The sequence below is a fragment of the Wasmannia auropunctata genome, unplaced genomic scaffold, assembly GCF_000956235.1.
Source record: "Wasmannia auropunctata unplaced genomic scaffold, wasmannia.A_1.0 LD336057.1, whole genome shotgun sequence".
Classification (NCBI taxonomy): Eukaryota; Metazoa; Arthropoda; class Insecta; order Hymenoptera; family Formicidae; genus Wasmannia; species Wasmannia auropunctata.
The window spans coordinates 250,996-269,927 of NW_012026833.1; the positions used below are offsets into that span (position 1 = coordinate 250,996).

The 18,932-nt window shown below is 44.8% G+C and overlaps 1 protein-coding gene across 1 annotated transcript in view; it reads left to right on the top strand.

The window, feature by feature from the left end:
* The first annotated feature begins 12,622 nt into the window (after window positions 1-12,622).
* The window catches only part of LOC105450684 (T-box transcription factor TBX20-like), a 58,624-nt gene continuing 52,314 nt past the window's right edge, over window positions 12,623-18,932 (top strand). The window contains exon 1 of the mRNA XM_011690635.1: window positions 12,623-12,806. Within this exon, the coding sequence (XP_011688937.1) occupies window positions 12,623-12,806 (184 nt within the window). The remainder of the gene's footprint in view (window positions 12,807-18,932) is intronic.

Genomic DNA, 18,932 nt, shown 5'->3' on the forward strand with positions numbered 1-18,932 from the left:
AATTGTTTTATGACACTCCACGATACGACGGTAATATAGAAATAGTATAAGTCTTCATTATGTTTCTCGAAAAAGTTCTGTGAATATACTATTTTCCCTCGCGAGAAACGGTAGATGAAAGTTCGTCCAGTCGCGAATTAAAAAATCGATAGCTAATAATAGATTATATAAAATCTTAACACTCAAAATACCAATATTCTATTATTTTTATTCAAAGGAGAACAAGGGAATAACTTTGGCTTCAAAATTGATGAAGTACGCCTAGGACATTTATTATTAACGGGAGGTTTCGCCGACGATATCCGTTTGTCATTCCGCTCCTACGCGCATCGAGGACCCAATTGCGGAGCTAATTGCAACCCCTTCGCGCGTGATTACGCATGGCGACCCATTAGCGGCGAATTGATCGACGCGCGACGGCAATAGGCACGCGTGACCGCTAAATCCTCGTAAAGTTCGGCTCTTCGGGGGATCGTGGGGGTTTCACAGAAGCACACGGGAGGAGGAGGGGGGGGAGAGGAGGCGAGTTGGCTTTCAGGATCGCGTCCGCTCGACGCTTCGTTCTCGTGGGACGACTCGGAACTCGGCGAAGGTTTGCGGGCAAAAGGGGGGACGGTTTGCACACACACTCGGTTGACATCGAGATCTAGCGACGTGTCTAATTGGAGCCACTTTAACCACAAGGGCGGACTGCAGGATTGGGATAAGCCGTGAGGGAGATCAGCCCTCTCCCCCCGTTGGGCTTATAACCGCCCGGGAGATCTTCGCGAGCCTCGGTGGTTACATACACGAAGCGTTCCCCCCCCCCTCTTTCTCCCCCCGTAACGTCCCCGACTGCCTCTTCCCGTTGCCATTGTGTATCTTACGCGCTGAATCCGGCGTAAATAATGCCGATTATCCCCCCGGCAATTGTTTTATCGACCGGACTGTGTCCCGTTCAAGGCGGAATCTACGGGGGAGAACGGCGAAGAAGGGGAGAAGCGGAATCGAGCCTCTGGTTGCCGCTTCTTTCCCCCTCGGACAAGCCGTGGCACAGATTTACGAGTGATTCTAAACGGGGGCTGGCGAGGACTCGTAAAGTAAATTTCGCTTGTTTTCTCGTTGGGTTCGAAAAAAAGCCCGGAGAAAGAGAGAAGGCGAGGCCTCTCGAACGGAGGTGTGGTATAACTTTAATCTCGCCCGGGGGTGGAAATGTTCGAAATGGCGCGACCTCGTCTTCCGCGAATTTATTTACGGGAGCTGAGGAGAGTAATTAGCGAATTCTCGCGGAACGTGACGTGCACCGTTTATAGCAAGTATTTACTTAAAATTACGACAATATCCCGTAATTTTTAAAATTATTCAATAAGGAATAATTCCTCGTTACTTTTCCGAAGTTGATCGTTAAATAATTGCGGACAAGACAGCAGTGCTCTCCTCCTTTCTCTTTCCGACGGTAGATGTAAATCATCTCGCATCACGCATTTTTTTACGTCCAATCAAAACGTCGCGCGTGAAGATCGCATTATTAATTTTTGAGATCCCACCCGGTTTTAATAGTCCCCAGTCCAATCGAGGCCGGAGATCGCTTGATGGAAACTCGTCGAGCCCCGCTCGCTTTTTGCCTCCCGCTAATTATGAAATTACCCAGGAACGTCCCGGGTATACCATCGGGCTTCTCCTCGCGCCCTCCTCGTCTCCCTCCTTTTCCATCTTCCGGGGCGATATTTGAGCGCGAATTATGCCCGGGTACTCTCTTCATCCTCCTCATTACTCCTCTACCCCGTCCACCTCTCCTTGTCGTCCTGCCTCGACCGACCTCATCCTTCGTGACCTTTCTCTCCTCGTCGTCCTGGGCGTCGAGAAACTTATCCGGTTAATGGCCCGGCCTTGTTCCGTAACATTCGTGAAATTCGCAGACTATTTCGGGCACGGCCCGGCGAGTTATGCTAATTGATTCGCGATTTAAGCCGTAAACAAGTCGCGCGTCGAAAATATTTAATAATTAATATCGACTGGCAATGTTTCGATGGGTGCTTCACAAAATTCTGTTTAAGATTAATAACCCAATTTCGTAATTTATAAAATAAAGAGTCCTAAGAGCCTCAAAATTAACATTTTAATCAGTAGCTTTTATGAAACATTAATAATGTTACGACACCGTCGTGACAGTATTAATGTTTCAATATATAAAAATATAAAATACGAGTGCAACTCCTTCTTAATTTTCAAATAAGCAGACGAAATACCGAAAGTGATAAAACGAATTTTCAAATGTCTAAACATTGTCATGCATTTGCAACGTGATACTTATACAATTAGTGCATTATTATTTTTCGCTCCGCAACCTCACTTAATTCACTTGTATTCTAAGAAATAATATAATATTATAATATAATATTAGCTTATATCTTATTCACAAACGTAAGGAATTTGTTAATTACGCGATCATCGGATGTTCCTTGCTCTCGCGATAAGCAGCCGTAACGATACCACAATAATTACAGTCCAGCGCTGAGATACCGCGCGTAAAAAGGCGGCGGCGCGGCGGCTTAAATAAAAAGCAGATTGAGCGGTTGAAGGAAAACGACCGGAGGAGAAAAGTCGAAGCGCTCGTTCGCGTCGCCCTGCGTCCCTCCTCTCCTCTCCCCCGAGTCACCGTCGCCCTTCCCTAGGTCTTAACGACTAAATAAGTCCCCTCAATTAAAAAACTAATTTCGATTAGAGTCCCCGGGCGGCCATTTGGCATCGTGTAACTACATCCCGCTGGATAGCAAACGGCGAAGGGTTGGCAGGGATATGGAAGGGAAGTCGCTGAGTGCGATATGCCCCGGGACGACGAAGGGAGGAAAAATGATCGGCGTTATTTTTTTTTCTCTTTTTTTTTACGCCGCGACTTCTGTCCGTCGTGTTGTTGCGTTTTGTCATTCGCCTGCGGTGGCGTGCATTAGTGGCATTTCTGACAGCAGGGACGCCTAAATTTGACATCTCGGAATATACATTGTATTTTATTAGGATATTATTCAAGCGAGACGAAAAGAGGCAGTGTCGAGCTTTATTCACCACGTCCGGGAGGAATTCTTTAACGTTTGGCATAAAAAAGTATGAATTAAAATATCTTATACAAAGGAGACAAAGAAAGATATAAATACCTGCTTCTTGAAAAATCTCGTGAAATTATTATAATAGCTAATTTTATGAGATAATCACCGGAATATCTTAGCAATTATTTTAACATATTTTTCGGCAGCTCACATCTAATTAAATAAAATCCATTTTTTTTATTAAACTAAACAGGTCTTGCGATAGCTGATTTTCAAGTATCAAAAATTATTAGATTCGGCAATTATTAGATTCGTATGTAACAATCGCTATACAAATGTTAATCGGATGAAATGAAAAGAGAATCTATATACAATCCCTAATCTGTACGTTCGAGTTTGAACATTTTTAAGCATTCCCGGAATTCCTTTCGGGAATGGATTTTCGTGGGGGCTTTAGAATTTAATCCCGTATGCGAGACAACTTCTCACAACTTTTCCTCCGCGCGTTTCCTCTTTATCGCGTTCCCCCCAGAGACTGCTCTACGCAGAATTTTTCTTCGGGCCACGAAGGAGGCGCGGTATAAGCATGCACTTATTTATGTCCGTATTAGTATTTATGTTAGGTGCGCACCTACGGGGCACCCCGTGGCTCTCCAGGCGTGGACGCCTCAGCCGCCATTTGTTATTCTAATGTCGCATTATATATTTGTTTGGGCGTGGGCGGGTGAAACCCGAAGTGTGAAACACGTTGTAACGCCGGTCCTCCTGGAATTCCATCCTCCCGTGGGGCTCACCCACGTGACCGTGCAGGGGCTTTGTGACCATTGAAAAGATTTCCGTCGATTCGACGGTGTCTATCCGCTCAGCGCGCGCTTCGCTCTCTTTCTCTCTTTCTCCTCCTCTGTCTATCTCTTTCAATAAAAAGGCGGATTTATCATTGCCCCTATCCTATACCATTCCCCGAATTTTACTCTTTTACGATTTATTCTCCCGATCCACAATATTTCGCTGGAAAATGTTCCGTGCCGATGGATGTTCTCGGATGTGTGTATATAAATAAATTCTGTCTTATTCGTTTTGTCCTTCTTCTCCTAAATTTCACGTTACAAATTAATATTTTAATCTCCACATTTTGTATTTAATCTTCTTTTGTATTTATATTTCTCTCTCTCTCTATCTCTCTCTCTATGTTTCCGTTTCTCACTAAATTGACTTATTACGTTAATAAAAATTTATTCTCGTTATTTTTTTTATTTGCATTTCAATGTATTTTTTTCTCAAATATTAAAACAAAAATGTAGACACGGTTGCACAGTGACTCTCGTACCGTCATTGATCTTCATTAGTCCGCACGTCGCGGTCGGGAGAAAGACAGTGAAAATGAACGAGCCTACCGCGACGCGAGATCTTATCTTCGGCTGGCTCATAAATACACGATGCATGAAAAATTTAGCGTCGCGGTATTTCTGAGATTCTTGTCGTTCAATTTTTGCCAATTCGGCGCAAGCTACGCGACGAAGACGATATATATATAGCAACGGTACCGTTTTCGACGTTGTCGTGGAACTTTAATTCACTCCTATATTGTGTGCAAAGATTCGTTCTAGGCAGAATGATAAGGGAGAAATGATAAAAATACTGCGTGGATAAAAATATTTCGCGCATATTATCGAAACATTTTTTCCTGGGCATTATTTCGATTGGCGCGGTCGAGCTCCGATGTAACGATATCCTATACTAACAGCTCTTTTCTTCTATTTTTATTTTTAAACTGAATTATATATTTCTCCGAATTTATATTAGTTGATGATGCTACTTCTTTAATTAATCTAATATTGTTTGACGATTTTCTAATGTTGTTAGCTGTGTATCTCAAGTTGGCGTATAACCATACACGAAAAGAACGATTTTGCCGGATACAGATCTGAAAATAATTCTTGTTGGAAAGTTAAACTGATTGTTAGAATATCAAAATGTTTTGTAATGCTTATCATTTTTTTACTTTCTAACAAAATTATTTTGATGGTTCAACAAGAATTATTTTCAGTATCGAGCAATTGAATTTTTAGACCTTCCAACGAAATCGTTCCTTCCGTTTACTTTACAGCGTCTAACATGAAGGATTAAATGTCGACAAAATTAAGTAATCAGTCGATAAAAGACAGGCGCGCGAGTTAATGAACTGATTAAATAATCGCGCTACCATCGCGATGTCTATTTGCTCGTATAATACTTGCGTTGCACATTTACGTGTGTGGATTCGTACGCGATTGGCGCGCACTAGCAGGCCTAGATAAGCATCATGCGACGTTTTAATACACTGGGCCTCGTGTGCGATCGTCGCGGCAGGTAGACGATTCCGAGCTGGCCCAAAGGCGATATACCTACCGGCGTGTTGCGCCTTATACGTGCCGAGCAACAACGCGCCAGCAGGTAGGTAGGTAGGTAGGTAGGTGTGCTCTATAGTATACGATGCGGTCCACCGCAAACTTAGGCAGGTATTTAACCCTTTCCAGTCGAGCGACTTCGGTAAAGGAGTCCCTCACTTCCGAAACGGAAAGAACAAAATCACGAAGTATTAGAAAGGAGAGGCTTATTTAATTCCGAGTTAAAACGATAAAGCGATAAAGCGTGATTTCATTTTACGTATTTAGGTATTTGTCGTCGTATCGTTTCCTTTACGCTTTAATTTGTCTCGCCATGTAATATCAAGTTTAACCGTTGAACCGACTTTTACTTTATACCTGCAGGATTTCATTTCATCGGAATAACAAATGCGGCGAGGTTCGATCATCAAGATTCGTCGATTCACGGTTCATCGAGTCACAAGCTATAGAGTCACGGGGCTTTTTCGTCTAGCGGCGTTTCTCCCAAGGCTTCTCCAGGGTCGATCCCGTTCCCGCATGTGACGAACGTCTCTCACCCACCTGGGCCGCGGGGTTATGGCGGCGCGTACGCCCCCGATGGCTCCCATATATATATCCACATCGTTCGTCGCGGCGTCAATGCGAGGCGAGCACCAAGCGGGCGCGCGCACCGTCTGCACTATTCCCCGGGTATGATTATGGTTGCGGATATACACGAAAGTGAGCGTTCTGTATGCGCCCCGCCATGGGTTATTCATGGGATACATAGCGCAGTTCATGCCCCTTACACGTGTTCTTACGCCTCTTCTGCCTTGTATCTCCGTCTTCTTCTATCCCCTCCCTCTTCCGATTGACTTTCTCCTTTTTCGTACTTACTTTCTCCATTCTTTCTCTTTCTTCGCATTCACTTCTTTTGAAGATATTGTCATCGTTTTTTTTTGCCTGTATCTGCATGCGAAGAAAAGATACTCAAGAAGAATGCATTTTATGCGCAATTTATTTTTTTGCCTATATCTGCATGCGAAGAAAAAATACTCAAGAAGAATGCATTTTATGCGCAATTTATTTTTTTTTTTGCCTATATCTGCATGCGAAGAAAAAATACTGAAGAAGAATGCATTTTATGCGCAATTTATTTTTTATCTATAGCTTTTTCTCTATAGCTTGTAACTTTTTTTTGTTCCGAAAGAAAGTTTCCTCATAATGAACAGGATACTATAAAAAAAAAAATGATATGAAAAGAGAAAAAAAGAAAAAAAAGGATTTGCAAAAAAGTTTTTAAATCATTCTCGAAAAATTCAATTTGATCGGCACGCTATTTGACGCTTCGAGTTCTATACGTTATCGAATCGAATTTTAATCCGGTTTCAGAAATATAAACAACGCATTGATGGAAAAATTTATTTATTAACGGAGATTCCGGATGTGATACAATTAGCATTTAATTAGCATACAATTTTTATGTCCCAAAATAAATTTTAGTATATAGGGCAATCGTATCTTTCGTAGAATCTACATTTCTTTTAGAAATTAAGCGAAGTCCCTTTGAGTTTATTTTTTCTGATGGCATGGTTTTCTCACAGGAGAGACACACTTCCCAAGAATTATGTACACGAGTTCTCATTTTACATGGCGTTATGTTTTACTTTCCTGGAGGCTTTCTCTTTCTCTCTCTTTCTCTCTGAAAAGGGCTGCTGGCGCCGCGACACTCTCGAGCAGAATCGAGTCCTCTTAGGCGACCCTCGAGGCGACGAGGAAGCTCCGTGTCTTTCCACGAGTCGCCGATGTCGTCCCTTTTTCTATCCTCCCCGCTTCCGCTCGCTCTCTCTCGTCGTCCCCTCTCCTCTTTTTTTTTGTCCTGATCGACAGGATATACTCGGTGTCTTTACCCCGGCATCGTCTCCTCGTTATCCGCCGCAAATGGCAATTTTGGCGTTATTATTAGGATCGCCCCCGAGGCTAGGCGGGGGTGGCCCGAGGTGGAGAGGAACCGTGTGTTTACCCTCTCTGGAAACCACTCGAAAGACCAGCCGAGAAGCTCGTGCCACGAGAGCACGGAGTTTGTAACTCCGCTCTCGACTGGTTCCTGGCGCGCGATCGTTTTGGAGAGGGAAAGGAGGGCCATGCTGTGAATAGGACTGATTTAAGCGCGATTGATAAAGTAACGTCTCTTTATTATTCAACACGGGAAAACTTCAACGTCGAGACTCTTAATTTTAATAGCACATTACATATTTTCTACTGTTTTACGATACGAAACGACCGCGTTTATACGTATATAGTTTTCTCGTCATATCTTCAGCATCAGTTATACGACTGGATATTGTACCGTAATATATACTTCAGTTATACAAACGTATCGGCTGTTAATACTTTTACTTCAGCCTGTGCTCGTCGGATTCGGCCGACGACGGTGTGTAGCCGACATTATAGAGTCTCAGTTATATCGTCATGAATTACGGTTCGTGCTTTTATGATAACGCGAAGGTTGTTATAAATAATTTATCAGAGGCCTAACGCGTGTCGCGTAACACGCGCGATCACCTGGCCGCGGCGCCAGTGCCGTACGTACATGTACGTACGTATTATAGAGAAAAACCGACGATAAGATCAGTCTCGCTGGTGTCGGTGTACTCGGCTTCAGGATCGCCACCGAACCCGATCGTTCCGCGTGGGTGGCCTGCCAACCTCCTCTCCAACGCGCTGCAGCCTTCCACCACCACCACCATCATTCGGCCGTGGTGTGGTGTGGTACCGGTGGTGCGTGTTCGCGCAGGCCTCTCTTCTCCTCGGATGATGAATGATCCCCGCGTACCCCCCCGGTCCCCCTTCACCACGCGACTCGCACTCTGTCGTGGCCCTACCGGCTCTCTCCGCGTCCACCTTCGGCCAACGCGCTCTCGTCCGTTCTCTCCTCTCCTCTCTCCTCTCCCACCCGCCCTCCGCGCCGTGTTCCACCATGGATATACCCTCTCCCCGTCTCGCATCCCCCGACCACGTCATCGAGCAGCCTCGCGCTCCGGTGGGTTTCGCTCGCTTCCACTCCCTCCCGTCGCCGCCGCCGCCGCCGCCGCAGCCACACGCTCGTTTTATTTCTCGTTTATTTTTCCCACCCGCGAACCGTCGAGATGCAATTTGCATCCGAGCTGCTGCTGTTGCCGCCGTCCCAGCCGGTTGCCGCGAGCAACAACCGGCGTAGAAGCGAGCGACTCACCACCGGCGGGAAAATTGTTTGTCGAGAGAGGAAGGAAATTTTAGTAAATTCGATCGAGACTGCAAACGACAATACGAATTGTTCTATTATCTTCGTGCTAGGAAACGCGAGGAAAGAAAAATCGATCGCTGCACCCCGCTAATATAATAATAATATAAGCGATCACATTGCGAAAAAAATAAAAATTCTCTATATTATTTTGTGACAATTCTCATTGGCGCATCTCGCATTGACAATCGATGTATTTTATTTCGACAACAATGCAATTTATTAGATTAAATGAAAATATACATATAATAATGATATGTTATATGAGTTTTGAAGGAGGCATTTCGGAGGCGTTATGTTTACATTCGATATTCACGCGCGATGAAACCCATTCACGCCAATAGTCCACGAAAGGATCTCCCCCGAATCCACATTGTAACCGCACGGTCGTAATATCCGATTAACAGCGCACTTCAAGTAAATCCACACGACTTTTGAACGCGCGGCTATATAAGTGGGATACAGTAGTCCGTTAAATGGCAGACTTCGCCACGGGTGACGACTGTGAAAGACGACAGTGACACGTCTCGGCAACAAACCGCTTCAGACAGCACCATAGAAAGTGCTATACGGGGCGAGACGCGGGGAAGAAGCGAGGGAGACGGAGCAGATTGTATATATACCGGAGAGAGAACTGGCTTGTCCCTGCGGTTCACAGGAGACACGACTTGACGACTTGCGCGCGAGCTCTAGCTTCTCTCTATCCGGCTACCTGAAAAACGACCCGTAAGATGAAGGAAGAGGGACCGGGAGGCCCGACTGCCCCCCCAGGCTTCATATTTTATGCTTTTAGGGGATCCTTTATGTGCTCGACTACGGGGGCACCCAGCGTGTCGAATAGAATTCGGGAGGCTCGGTGTATACGCGATAGGTATTTTGACATGCCCGAGAAATTAGTATAATAAAGGGGACTAAGTAAAGCGTCTAAGTGCCTAAACACACGCCGTAAATCTCCCCTTCCCTCGCCGCCGCGCCGCTTCGCACCGCACGTCTCGCCGTGCCCGCCCTGTCACCGATCCGCGAACGTGCATACCCCCGTCGATCGGGTCGCCACCGTGGCGAAATTGTCTCGTCGAGGACCACTTTGTGGCGTTTGACCGATCGGCATGCACCCCAGACGCGGGCCTCCAACGGTTCCCCATCGAGTCTTCGACGCTTTTATTATACTGCTCGTCGTAACGTCTAACTTTTCCCTCCTTCACCACCGCCATCCCGTCGCGTCTCGTCACTCCTGACGATAATACTCGCGGAAACTCGATCGCGTTTTACCGTTCCCGGCGAATATTCCGCGATACGTGCTTAGAGTAAAAATTCACGCGAAACACTGAGGTGGAGGCGTCGGTATATCTAACGTAGCGAAATGTCGATGGTGCTGTTAGTAACATTTATTTTCGTCAACTTTTACTAACTACAAATGCCAATATAATTGTTAACGAATGCTACTGAAGTGAGTATAGAAATTTTCGATTAACATTTTAAAAATTAAGTTGCAGACATCATGCAAGAGAATAATTTACTTTTAAAATGCTTTCCACATTTGACACAAGTCGACACGAGTGTCATTGAATGCCAATTAAGAATAATAGGACGACGCAATGTTCGTGTCGACTTGTATCACTGAGTGGAAAGCACTCTTATACCTAATGGTTCTCCTTTACAATACTATATTTTAAGTATTTAGTATATTGAAATAATTACAGTAGAATTACTAAAACAATCAAAATAACTGGTTTCTAATTTTTTATCAAGTTTATAAAGTATTTTTTGACATTTTTCGTGCGATATGTAAATGATTAAATTGATAAATTTACCTTCTTTCCTCATTTTTTAAAAATGTATATTATAATAAATTTAAGTATATAATAGAAATAGGCCTACATTAATCTTCAGTAGTTCTAATGTTAAGGATGGCTAAATGGCAATATGAATAAGTGTACTTTGTGTAGTAAAGGGACAAGTTGGTCTCGTAACACTCTGGAAAGATGAAAATCGCGATGAGGGCATTATCAATCATGTCGCAGATGATGGAAAGGTCGGCGCAATCCTGGCGTAACGATGGAACACGTGAGTTAACGTCAAACGGAAAAACCGCGGAAGGGAGACACGCGTATTACGTTGTGGGGTCCAAGCAACTCTCTTCCGAAAGATACGATCTTTTTCGCGCAAATTACAACGTACAACTGGCGTAAACGGATTGTGCACTGTCGACGGTTATACCACCCGGCAGGGTCCTCATGATTATTCCCAGCACAGACGAACCCTCCCAGCCGTTTTCCAGAACCGCTCGCGAAAGCTTTTAGCTGCGTATATATTACGTGCCGGCGTATATCCCTGGTTTTCGGCTTAAATAAATTCTCTTCACGCTACGGCTGCTGCTCCTCTCTCCGGGAAAATCAACGCGAGAACACCTTCCGTCAGAGAGATGTACAACCGTGCGTGCGAGAGCTCAAGAGAGCTGTGGTTACCTTAATTTTCCTCAAACAAACTCTTTATATCTCCGCCCTTATCTCACGCGAATCAATTTTCATGCTCGACAGAGCAACGTTCAACCACTCGTTAAACTCGTACAACGATCCAACGTGATTACAACGATCATCAAGTCAAACGTTCTCCCGATCTCTGTCTTACTTGTACCGGTAGGGATAAATCGTCTAATTAGAAGGCATCTATAAACTGGTACGCGCGGTGGTGATGGTGGTGGTGGTTTAGGTGCTCGCGTTAATCAACAGACAACGGATCATCGTGACTCCTGCTCCCCTCGCGCAGCCTCGTGTTCTACGCCACTGCGAGAGTGCGGCGGAGGTACATACGTAGATACGTATACGAACGCCAGCCATCCGGCGCGAGAGGTCGATCGATCTCTCTTTCGTCGTTGCGCGGCCACCGTGTCGCTGCCACGCCACTCCGAGATACCCACGTCGCCGTCACCGTGTTGGTGGGGAGGTCGATGTCAGGTTCGACGGTGGTGGTGATGGTGGTGGTGGTGGCGGTGGTGGTGGGGTAGTGATGGTAGTGGTGGTGGTGGTGGTGGTGGTGGTAGTGGTGGTGGTGGTGGTGGTGGTGGTGGTGGTGGTGGTGGTGGTGGTGGTGGTGGTGATGGTGGTGGTGGTGGTGGTGGTTGTTGTCGCTGGTTTACAGGGTGTGGCGAGTAAGGAGAAGCGCCTCTCCCTCACGCGCCGCCTTCGTGCGCGTCACGTGACCCCATGGTTCGGCCGATGGTTCGACGGGGGGCAAAGTGAAAGAGAAGTCCAAATGGTTAAGCGTCACTGCCAACCACCAGGCCCCGCCTATAAAGTCTGGTCGATACTGCGCGCGCAAAGCTCCTCTCTTGGCACCGGCTGCGCTACGCTGCGCGAGAAACCACCGTGCCTCGCGGTATCCCCGTGGTGGGGTAGTCGGTGGCGCGTGGGAGGAGGAACGGCGAGCCAGTGGAGTCCGGGAAGTCGAGCAGCGCAGACGCGTTGTGCGCCGTTACGTTCTCCTCGTAAAGTCCAGCGGCTAGTAATCGGCAGCGACGATCAACACCGCCGTGACGACGTAAAGCGTTCGTAATCGAGGTGGACAGTGACAATTCGCGAGTCTCCTCCGGAAGTCTCTTCGCGATAACCGCGCTCGCGATTGCCTCGAGGGGAGAGGTGGAGGCGCCCCTCTCGCGAGCCATCATGTCGATACGGAGGAACGTCTGGTGACAGAAAGAGGAGACGAGGGGAGGAGAGGAAAAGACGAGAGGCGAGAGAGACTTAATATGCCTGGTCGCACGTGAGGGTGTGGTGGTTCTCTTGACTTTCCTTAAAAGAAGAGAGGAAAGCGGAGGACTTCGCGGTGAGAGAAAACCATTGGAAGGACGTGAGGGACGAGAGCGACGGCGCGGATCGATCGGAGTAAAAGAAGATCGGAGTAAGAAGATCGGAGTAACGAGAGACCGAACGCGTATACGAGTATAAGTGTCGTCGTCGCGCGCGCGAGGAGGGATGCCTACGAAGGGGGAGAGGGGAAAAGCGACGGACTTCAGCATCGCGGCCATCATGGCGCCCAGGGGTCCGTCCTTCGGGCATTACCACCTGCAGGGCATCGGCAACGCTGCTGCCACCGCTAATACCAGCCTAGAATGCCCAACCGGCAAGGGATTCGTTGCTGGATCAACATTGGATCATCGTGAGTCTCTTTTTTTTTCATGGATATAGAAATCGCGCCAACTTCCTCAAAAATACCCATTTTTTATTGTCAAGAGAGATGCGTTTACTGTCACAGACTACTCAATATTGTTTCCATAATATCTGCATATTATTATTGTTTGTAAACATAATCATGAGATCCATAAAATCGAATATGTGTGATCTATCTCTCATTGAATTCACAAAGCGCGATGTTCTTTTAGGAAAAGATAAAGAAGCTGTCATTTGGCTACAATTTTATAACAGATAGAAAGAATTTTTGAAAAGCGGAAGCGGCAACCACATTTCAGAAAAGTCCGATCGCGTGATTAGGATTATTCTCAGCTTATTTATTGATAATAATTATCTGAATGTTAATTCTATGAATCACTTGTTGTTGACATATATGTATATAGTATAATGACGGCTAATATAAATCCAGCCAAGTGTGTGATAAGATAAAAACGTTGACAAACAGGAAGTCTTCAATCGTTTGTAAACATTAAATCGCTCCAAATATCGCTATAATGGAGATAACACTAATTGACTTTTGTGACTTTTCGTGAACCGTGCTTTTCACGATTCAAGATGGAGTCGTTGGCTTCGAAGCCGCGATCACACGACGTTCTTTCTGCCGCTCGGGGGCTTTTGTACATTTAACGTGGCATTTGTACATTTGACATTTCCGAAGGGGCGCACGACAGCGACAGCGACAGTGTGAAAGTGTGCGCGAGAAATAAACTGTCGCAAACGTAACGCGGACGCGCAGAAGAAGCGAGGCTGATGGAAATGTCAGACGCCGAAGTGATAAACGCGAACGCGCGTCGTTCCGCGCGTCGCTTGCCCGGCAGCGATGTGCTCGTAAACGGTGGAACGCACTTTGCTACATCGTCGTAAAACAATTTAATCGTATCTTCACGGTGACGTAAGGCACCGTAATGTAGTCCGTCACGAAGACAGGTCCTAATTCCGTACAGTCGAGAATGAGAATGTGCTCAAGAAAATTTGTTCATCCTCACGATTTTCATAGCTTTCAATTACGTCCTTCACAATGAATCAGCATTTTCGTCCACGATTGTCAATTATAGATTGTTCCTAAAGTTCTCAATGGCCGTTTTGTAGAAGATTAACAATCTTTTGAGTAATTCCGCGTGAAAAAGTTGAGGATAGCAACGAGAAGATATATGTGATTTTCGAAGGTCTTTATATTTTGTTAAAACATATATTATTTTTAATATAAACAATATATATCTATTATATTATTTTTATTATATAATGTGGAAAAACGTTCGAGAAATGTGTAATCAATTTGAAAAACAAGTTGTCAAGTTCCTAAGGAAATGTTGCTATTTATATGAATTCTAGAATGCTTTCTCCAAATTTTCGTCTGATTCTTATCTCTTGTCTCTCTTTCTCTCTCCCTCTCGCCTTATCAGTGTACCTTATCAGCTACTCTATTAAAAGTTATTATTATTCTTTATAAGTTGGAATTAAATTGTTCGAATAATTTAATTCTAACAATTGTTCGTACGTCTGATATTTCGAGAAGAGACACGTACTTCATCATGTGTCATCACGGAAAACTCGATTTAGCGAATCAAACCATCTCGCGGTTGTTAGCGCCGCAATAAAAGTCTTTTCGGGTTGCGAGAGGTTAAGTTACGGGTTCATCTTGGGGATAACTGAGTTTACGATTTAACGAGCTTATTTAGAGCTTGTACTGGTGTTAGAGAGCGTGTACGGCGCCTCCCGGTCTGTCCACATTACCGCCGCGCGCGCTTTCCTATCCGACGGCCTGCGATTCGTCCGAGGCCGAACGGGGCTATTACATTTTCGCATCTGTTAACTTCAACATTTCAGCTATTAGCCTAACTCTCAGGCGAAACGTGCAGACTCAAGTCTATAATCATAGTTATCGTCGATAATGCATCCGCAAACATTTTCGCAAACGCAATCGGTATATTATTATATAATTATTTACGCTGACTTAGGAATGAGGCAAACTACCTAATCAGAAGGAACTTTCTTAAAAAAATTTTCATCAACAACTCAAATCAAATATCTTGGATATAGGATTTTCAAAATCACGAAGGCTTTAATTTCTGAATTGCTCCCCTTTTGAGATTTTTAAAATTTCTTAATAACAATTCTCCGAATTATTTTTTGAAGATACAAACGTATAATCAGAAGAAACTTTCCTAACAAAATTTTTATCAATAATTCAAATATCTTGAACATGTTAATCCTAGGATTTTTAAAATCACGAAGCCTTTAATTTTTTCCTTTTTAAGATTTTAAAATTCTCTAATAGCGATCCCCCGAATTATTTTTCGAAAGATACAAACGTAATCAGAAGGAACTTTCTTAATAAAACTTTTACCGATAAATCAAATCAAACATCTTGAATATATTAATCGTAGGATTTTTAAAATCACGACGTCTTTAATTTCTTCCTTTTGAGATTTTTAAAATTCTCCAATAACGATCACCCGAATTCTTTTTCGGAAGATATTCGAATTCGAAGTTAAGAACTAATTAAAGTCGCGATCGCGAAGTCGGATAAGCAGCAGCTTCGGCCCAGTTTCGGTTTTCCGCTACCTACCTCGTTCGAGGAGTGTTGATTCGCGCGTTGTCCCGTTAATTAGGAATACGCGATTCATCGAGCGGGAGCGTGGCCGGAAGAAAAAAAGCGTTTGGCAGGCCGTGCGATAATTAGCGTCCGAAATAGCGGTTGCACTCATGCAACGGGAACGTCGGGCCACGGCCGCGCTACCGGCGGAATCGCTGCCAACAAATCGCGCGTAAATTTTACCTGTTCGCACCAGAATTAACGAGCGTCCGCTAGACGCGCTAAGTAGATGGTGATCTAGCGAGATCGGATTCTCGAGGCCCCCTTCGCAGATTTATGGTATGCCTTCCCGGCGACGAAAGAAACTCGATGCAAATTGGGCACGGAGACTCGCAGCCAAGAAACTATACAGAACTGTGAAATTACGTAAGCCAGTTCTTAGATAAAAATGGCCTTGTTGCAAATTCAGTGGACAATTTTATCTTCGTATTAATTTAGGTTAAGAAATAGAATTATCTTGTTTAGAATCTTTTTTGTGTAATGTTTTTCGTGGAAAAATAATCATTACGATTGAATCACAAAGTAGTAAAATTGTGACGTCATTAAAATATGATAATAAAATATGAACAAATAAAAATATGGGATCGAAAGAAAAAAAAAGAACAATGAGAGTCAAGATATGTAGATGTCGATACGTAAACTGTATATGAAAATATATAGTTTAATAGTAATATATTTTTATATATTATATAATATATAATATATAATAATAATAATATTTAATTATTCGGTGTCGCTTGCGTTGCATTGCTTAAAATATACGAAAATAAAGTTTAGAAATCTTGATCTCATATATATCTTGATATATTTTAGAAATATAAAGTTCTAACTTCTTACACGTGTATCGAAGGCCTATCTTCCCAGAAATGCTACACAAATTAAACAGGGTTCTTTAGAAATAAAACTTCTAACCCAATAACTCTTACACGTAGGTTATCCAGTTCTAGAGTTTATCAACATTGAATATCCAGAAAAATGGAAAAGCCAAATACATCGTGAGTTAGAGATAATGTCAGTCCCTCTGTAAAAGTTTTCACATACAATACAAAAACTTTAAACTAGCTGATGTATACCATTTTTTTTCCCCACAAGAGATAGTTGCAGAAATTCCGAAGTCTCAATCAAACGTGCTATCTTGAAGACTTATAAGTCTCCCCTTATAAGGGGGGAGGGAGGAGGGGGGAAAGACGGTTCTCGGTGATGAGAAAAATTGTGTGTTTAATTATAAAAAAAAATCCTAGATTATCTGTTGTGAGACACGTGAACGAAATGTAATCGAGCGCCGATCGGAGGACGCGCCACGTGCACGAATATAAAAATCAAGTATAAGGTGGCCAAAGACATAGCATTAGTCATCCGCGGCCAATGCTATCGCCGCTACCGCGTACACTCCGTCGCAGTCCACTATCAGCATCGCGAAATTATTGTCGCGTGTATATTTCCTCGTTTGCGGCCGATGTGTGTATAACGATCGATGCGCGTCGTGTAATTATGAAATTACGAGATAAGAAACGTGTTAACGTATTCAAATGGAGATCGCGTCGCGTCGCATCGCGTCGCGTTGCGTCGCGTCGCCGCGCGTTATCACCTCATTCTCTTTTCAGCGTTTCTGAAAAATGTTAACAAGTTTTTTTTTTATCTTTCGAAAGAGTCACGCAAATACAATTTGCGCCAGTTAGTCCGCGTAGCGTTTGAAAATACATTTTATAAAGGAAGAAGTTGCAGATCCGGGCGACGAGAAATATACAGCGACGGCGGGTTGTCGAGTTTGGGATAAGTTGGGATAAAAAGATGCGCCTTCCTCTCTTTTGTGACCCCTCGTAATAGCGCTTTTTTCCGGTTGATAATCTCGCGCTATTTGCAAGTGGCACGAACTGGAAGAAGCGACGATAAGAAGGGATGAGATGCGGAGGGACGAAAAAGAAGAAACCCGAGAGCGCGCGCGCGGCCTCTCCGGCTGGTTTTTCCATCACGCGACCTGCATTTTTGCGCCGCTCCTCTCCTCGCTCCGAACGTAAATCCGCTCCGGCGGTATGGTTTTTGTCGCCGAGCAGCGAGACTCGTCCGCCGCCTTTCAGCCAGTAATCACATTAGCGCACTTAACGACGCCATTACGCTCGCAGCCGGCGCAATCCGAAGGATTCTTAATCGTCGCCTGCATGCGCTCGCGGGGGCCTCTCTCGCTCGTCCGGCGGCGGCGGCGGCGGTGGGTGTGGGCATTAAATACCGGCCGCGCGCAATTAGAGATTCATGGGATCCGCGATAGAGATCGTAATCGTTGTCTCCGGCGAATCCATTATTCCGCTCGCGAGAGTTGAAAAACGCAAAAAAAGAGTCGCGGCCGTCGCCGTGCGCGCGCGAGTAGGTATAACGATCGCCGACTTAACCCAGATTTGAATCGATTACGAGGCTTGAGCCGAGCCTGCGAGCGCGAGCTGATCCTCGTCCTTTTCCTTCCTCCTCTTCATCTTATTTTTTTTAATCCTCTCCTGTTCTCTCTTTCTCTCGTATCGCGCGGATCGAGAATCGCATCCTTTTTTTCCGTTATTTTCGAGATCTCGCGCGCGAGATCCGAAACCGGTTCGCGATGTATAACGCGATCGGGGATGTGAGTATATATAACATCCCCGTCGCGCTTCCTCGTCTAATTTCCCCAGCTAGCGAAATCGGAGGAGCCTCGCTCCTCTCGTTCCTCTCGCGCCCGCGAAGATCCACTCGCTGCATGCGCGAAATTAGCGGATCCGTTACAAACCGGTTTAAAACCCTCTTGCCCGCCCTGTATAAGCGCGACGTGCACCGGGAGAAGGGCACTCGGATTAAGGAATTACGTAAATTCGCGCGCCGGTATCCTGATAAGATTGCCTGCGCGCCTGTTGTTCCGCGCGTATCCGACGAACAAAGTTGCTTCACGTAGACAGAGCGCGTCCCTGCGACGTGAGATGACCGTATATAAAGCTGTACCGCGAGGATTTTGACGGAGATGCGGACGCGGATTACATATCATAATTATTTAAATACTTGAAGGGAAAAACTCTCTCTTTTTAAATACCTGGAATATTTATATCTCTTGTACACAATTAAATATTCATAGAATTAATGCAATGAGCGAGACGGAAGGAGAGGCGGATGTATATTAAACTAACGAAACTCAATTTGCGATCTCCTCGAACTCGAATCCATACACCGGCAGCAGCCGGTTTCATACACGGTGATTGATATTGCAGCAGGGTATATATATATATATATATGAGATGCCGCGCACTCCACTCTGTGGGTTAGCTGAAAATCGAGTGAACTTGATGTGAAAATAACACGACGCGAAAATAACTCGCCCTCCAAGAATAGCTCTCGCGCGTAATTTAATTGTCATGCGGAATCTCTTAAAACTAATCCAATCCCCGACAGGGAGGAACGCCACATACACTCGGGTCTAAACTCCATCTCCGGCCGGATTACAGCCGATGTAATTAGCCCGCGAGAGAGAGAGAGAGAGAGAGG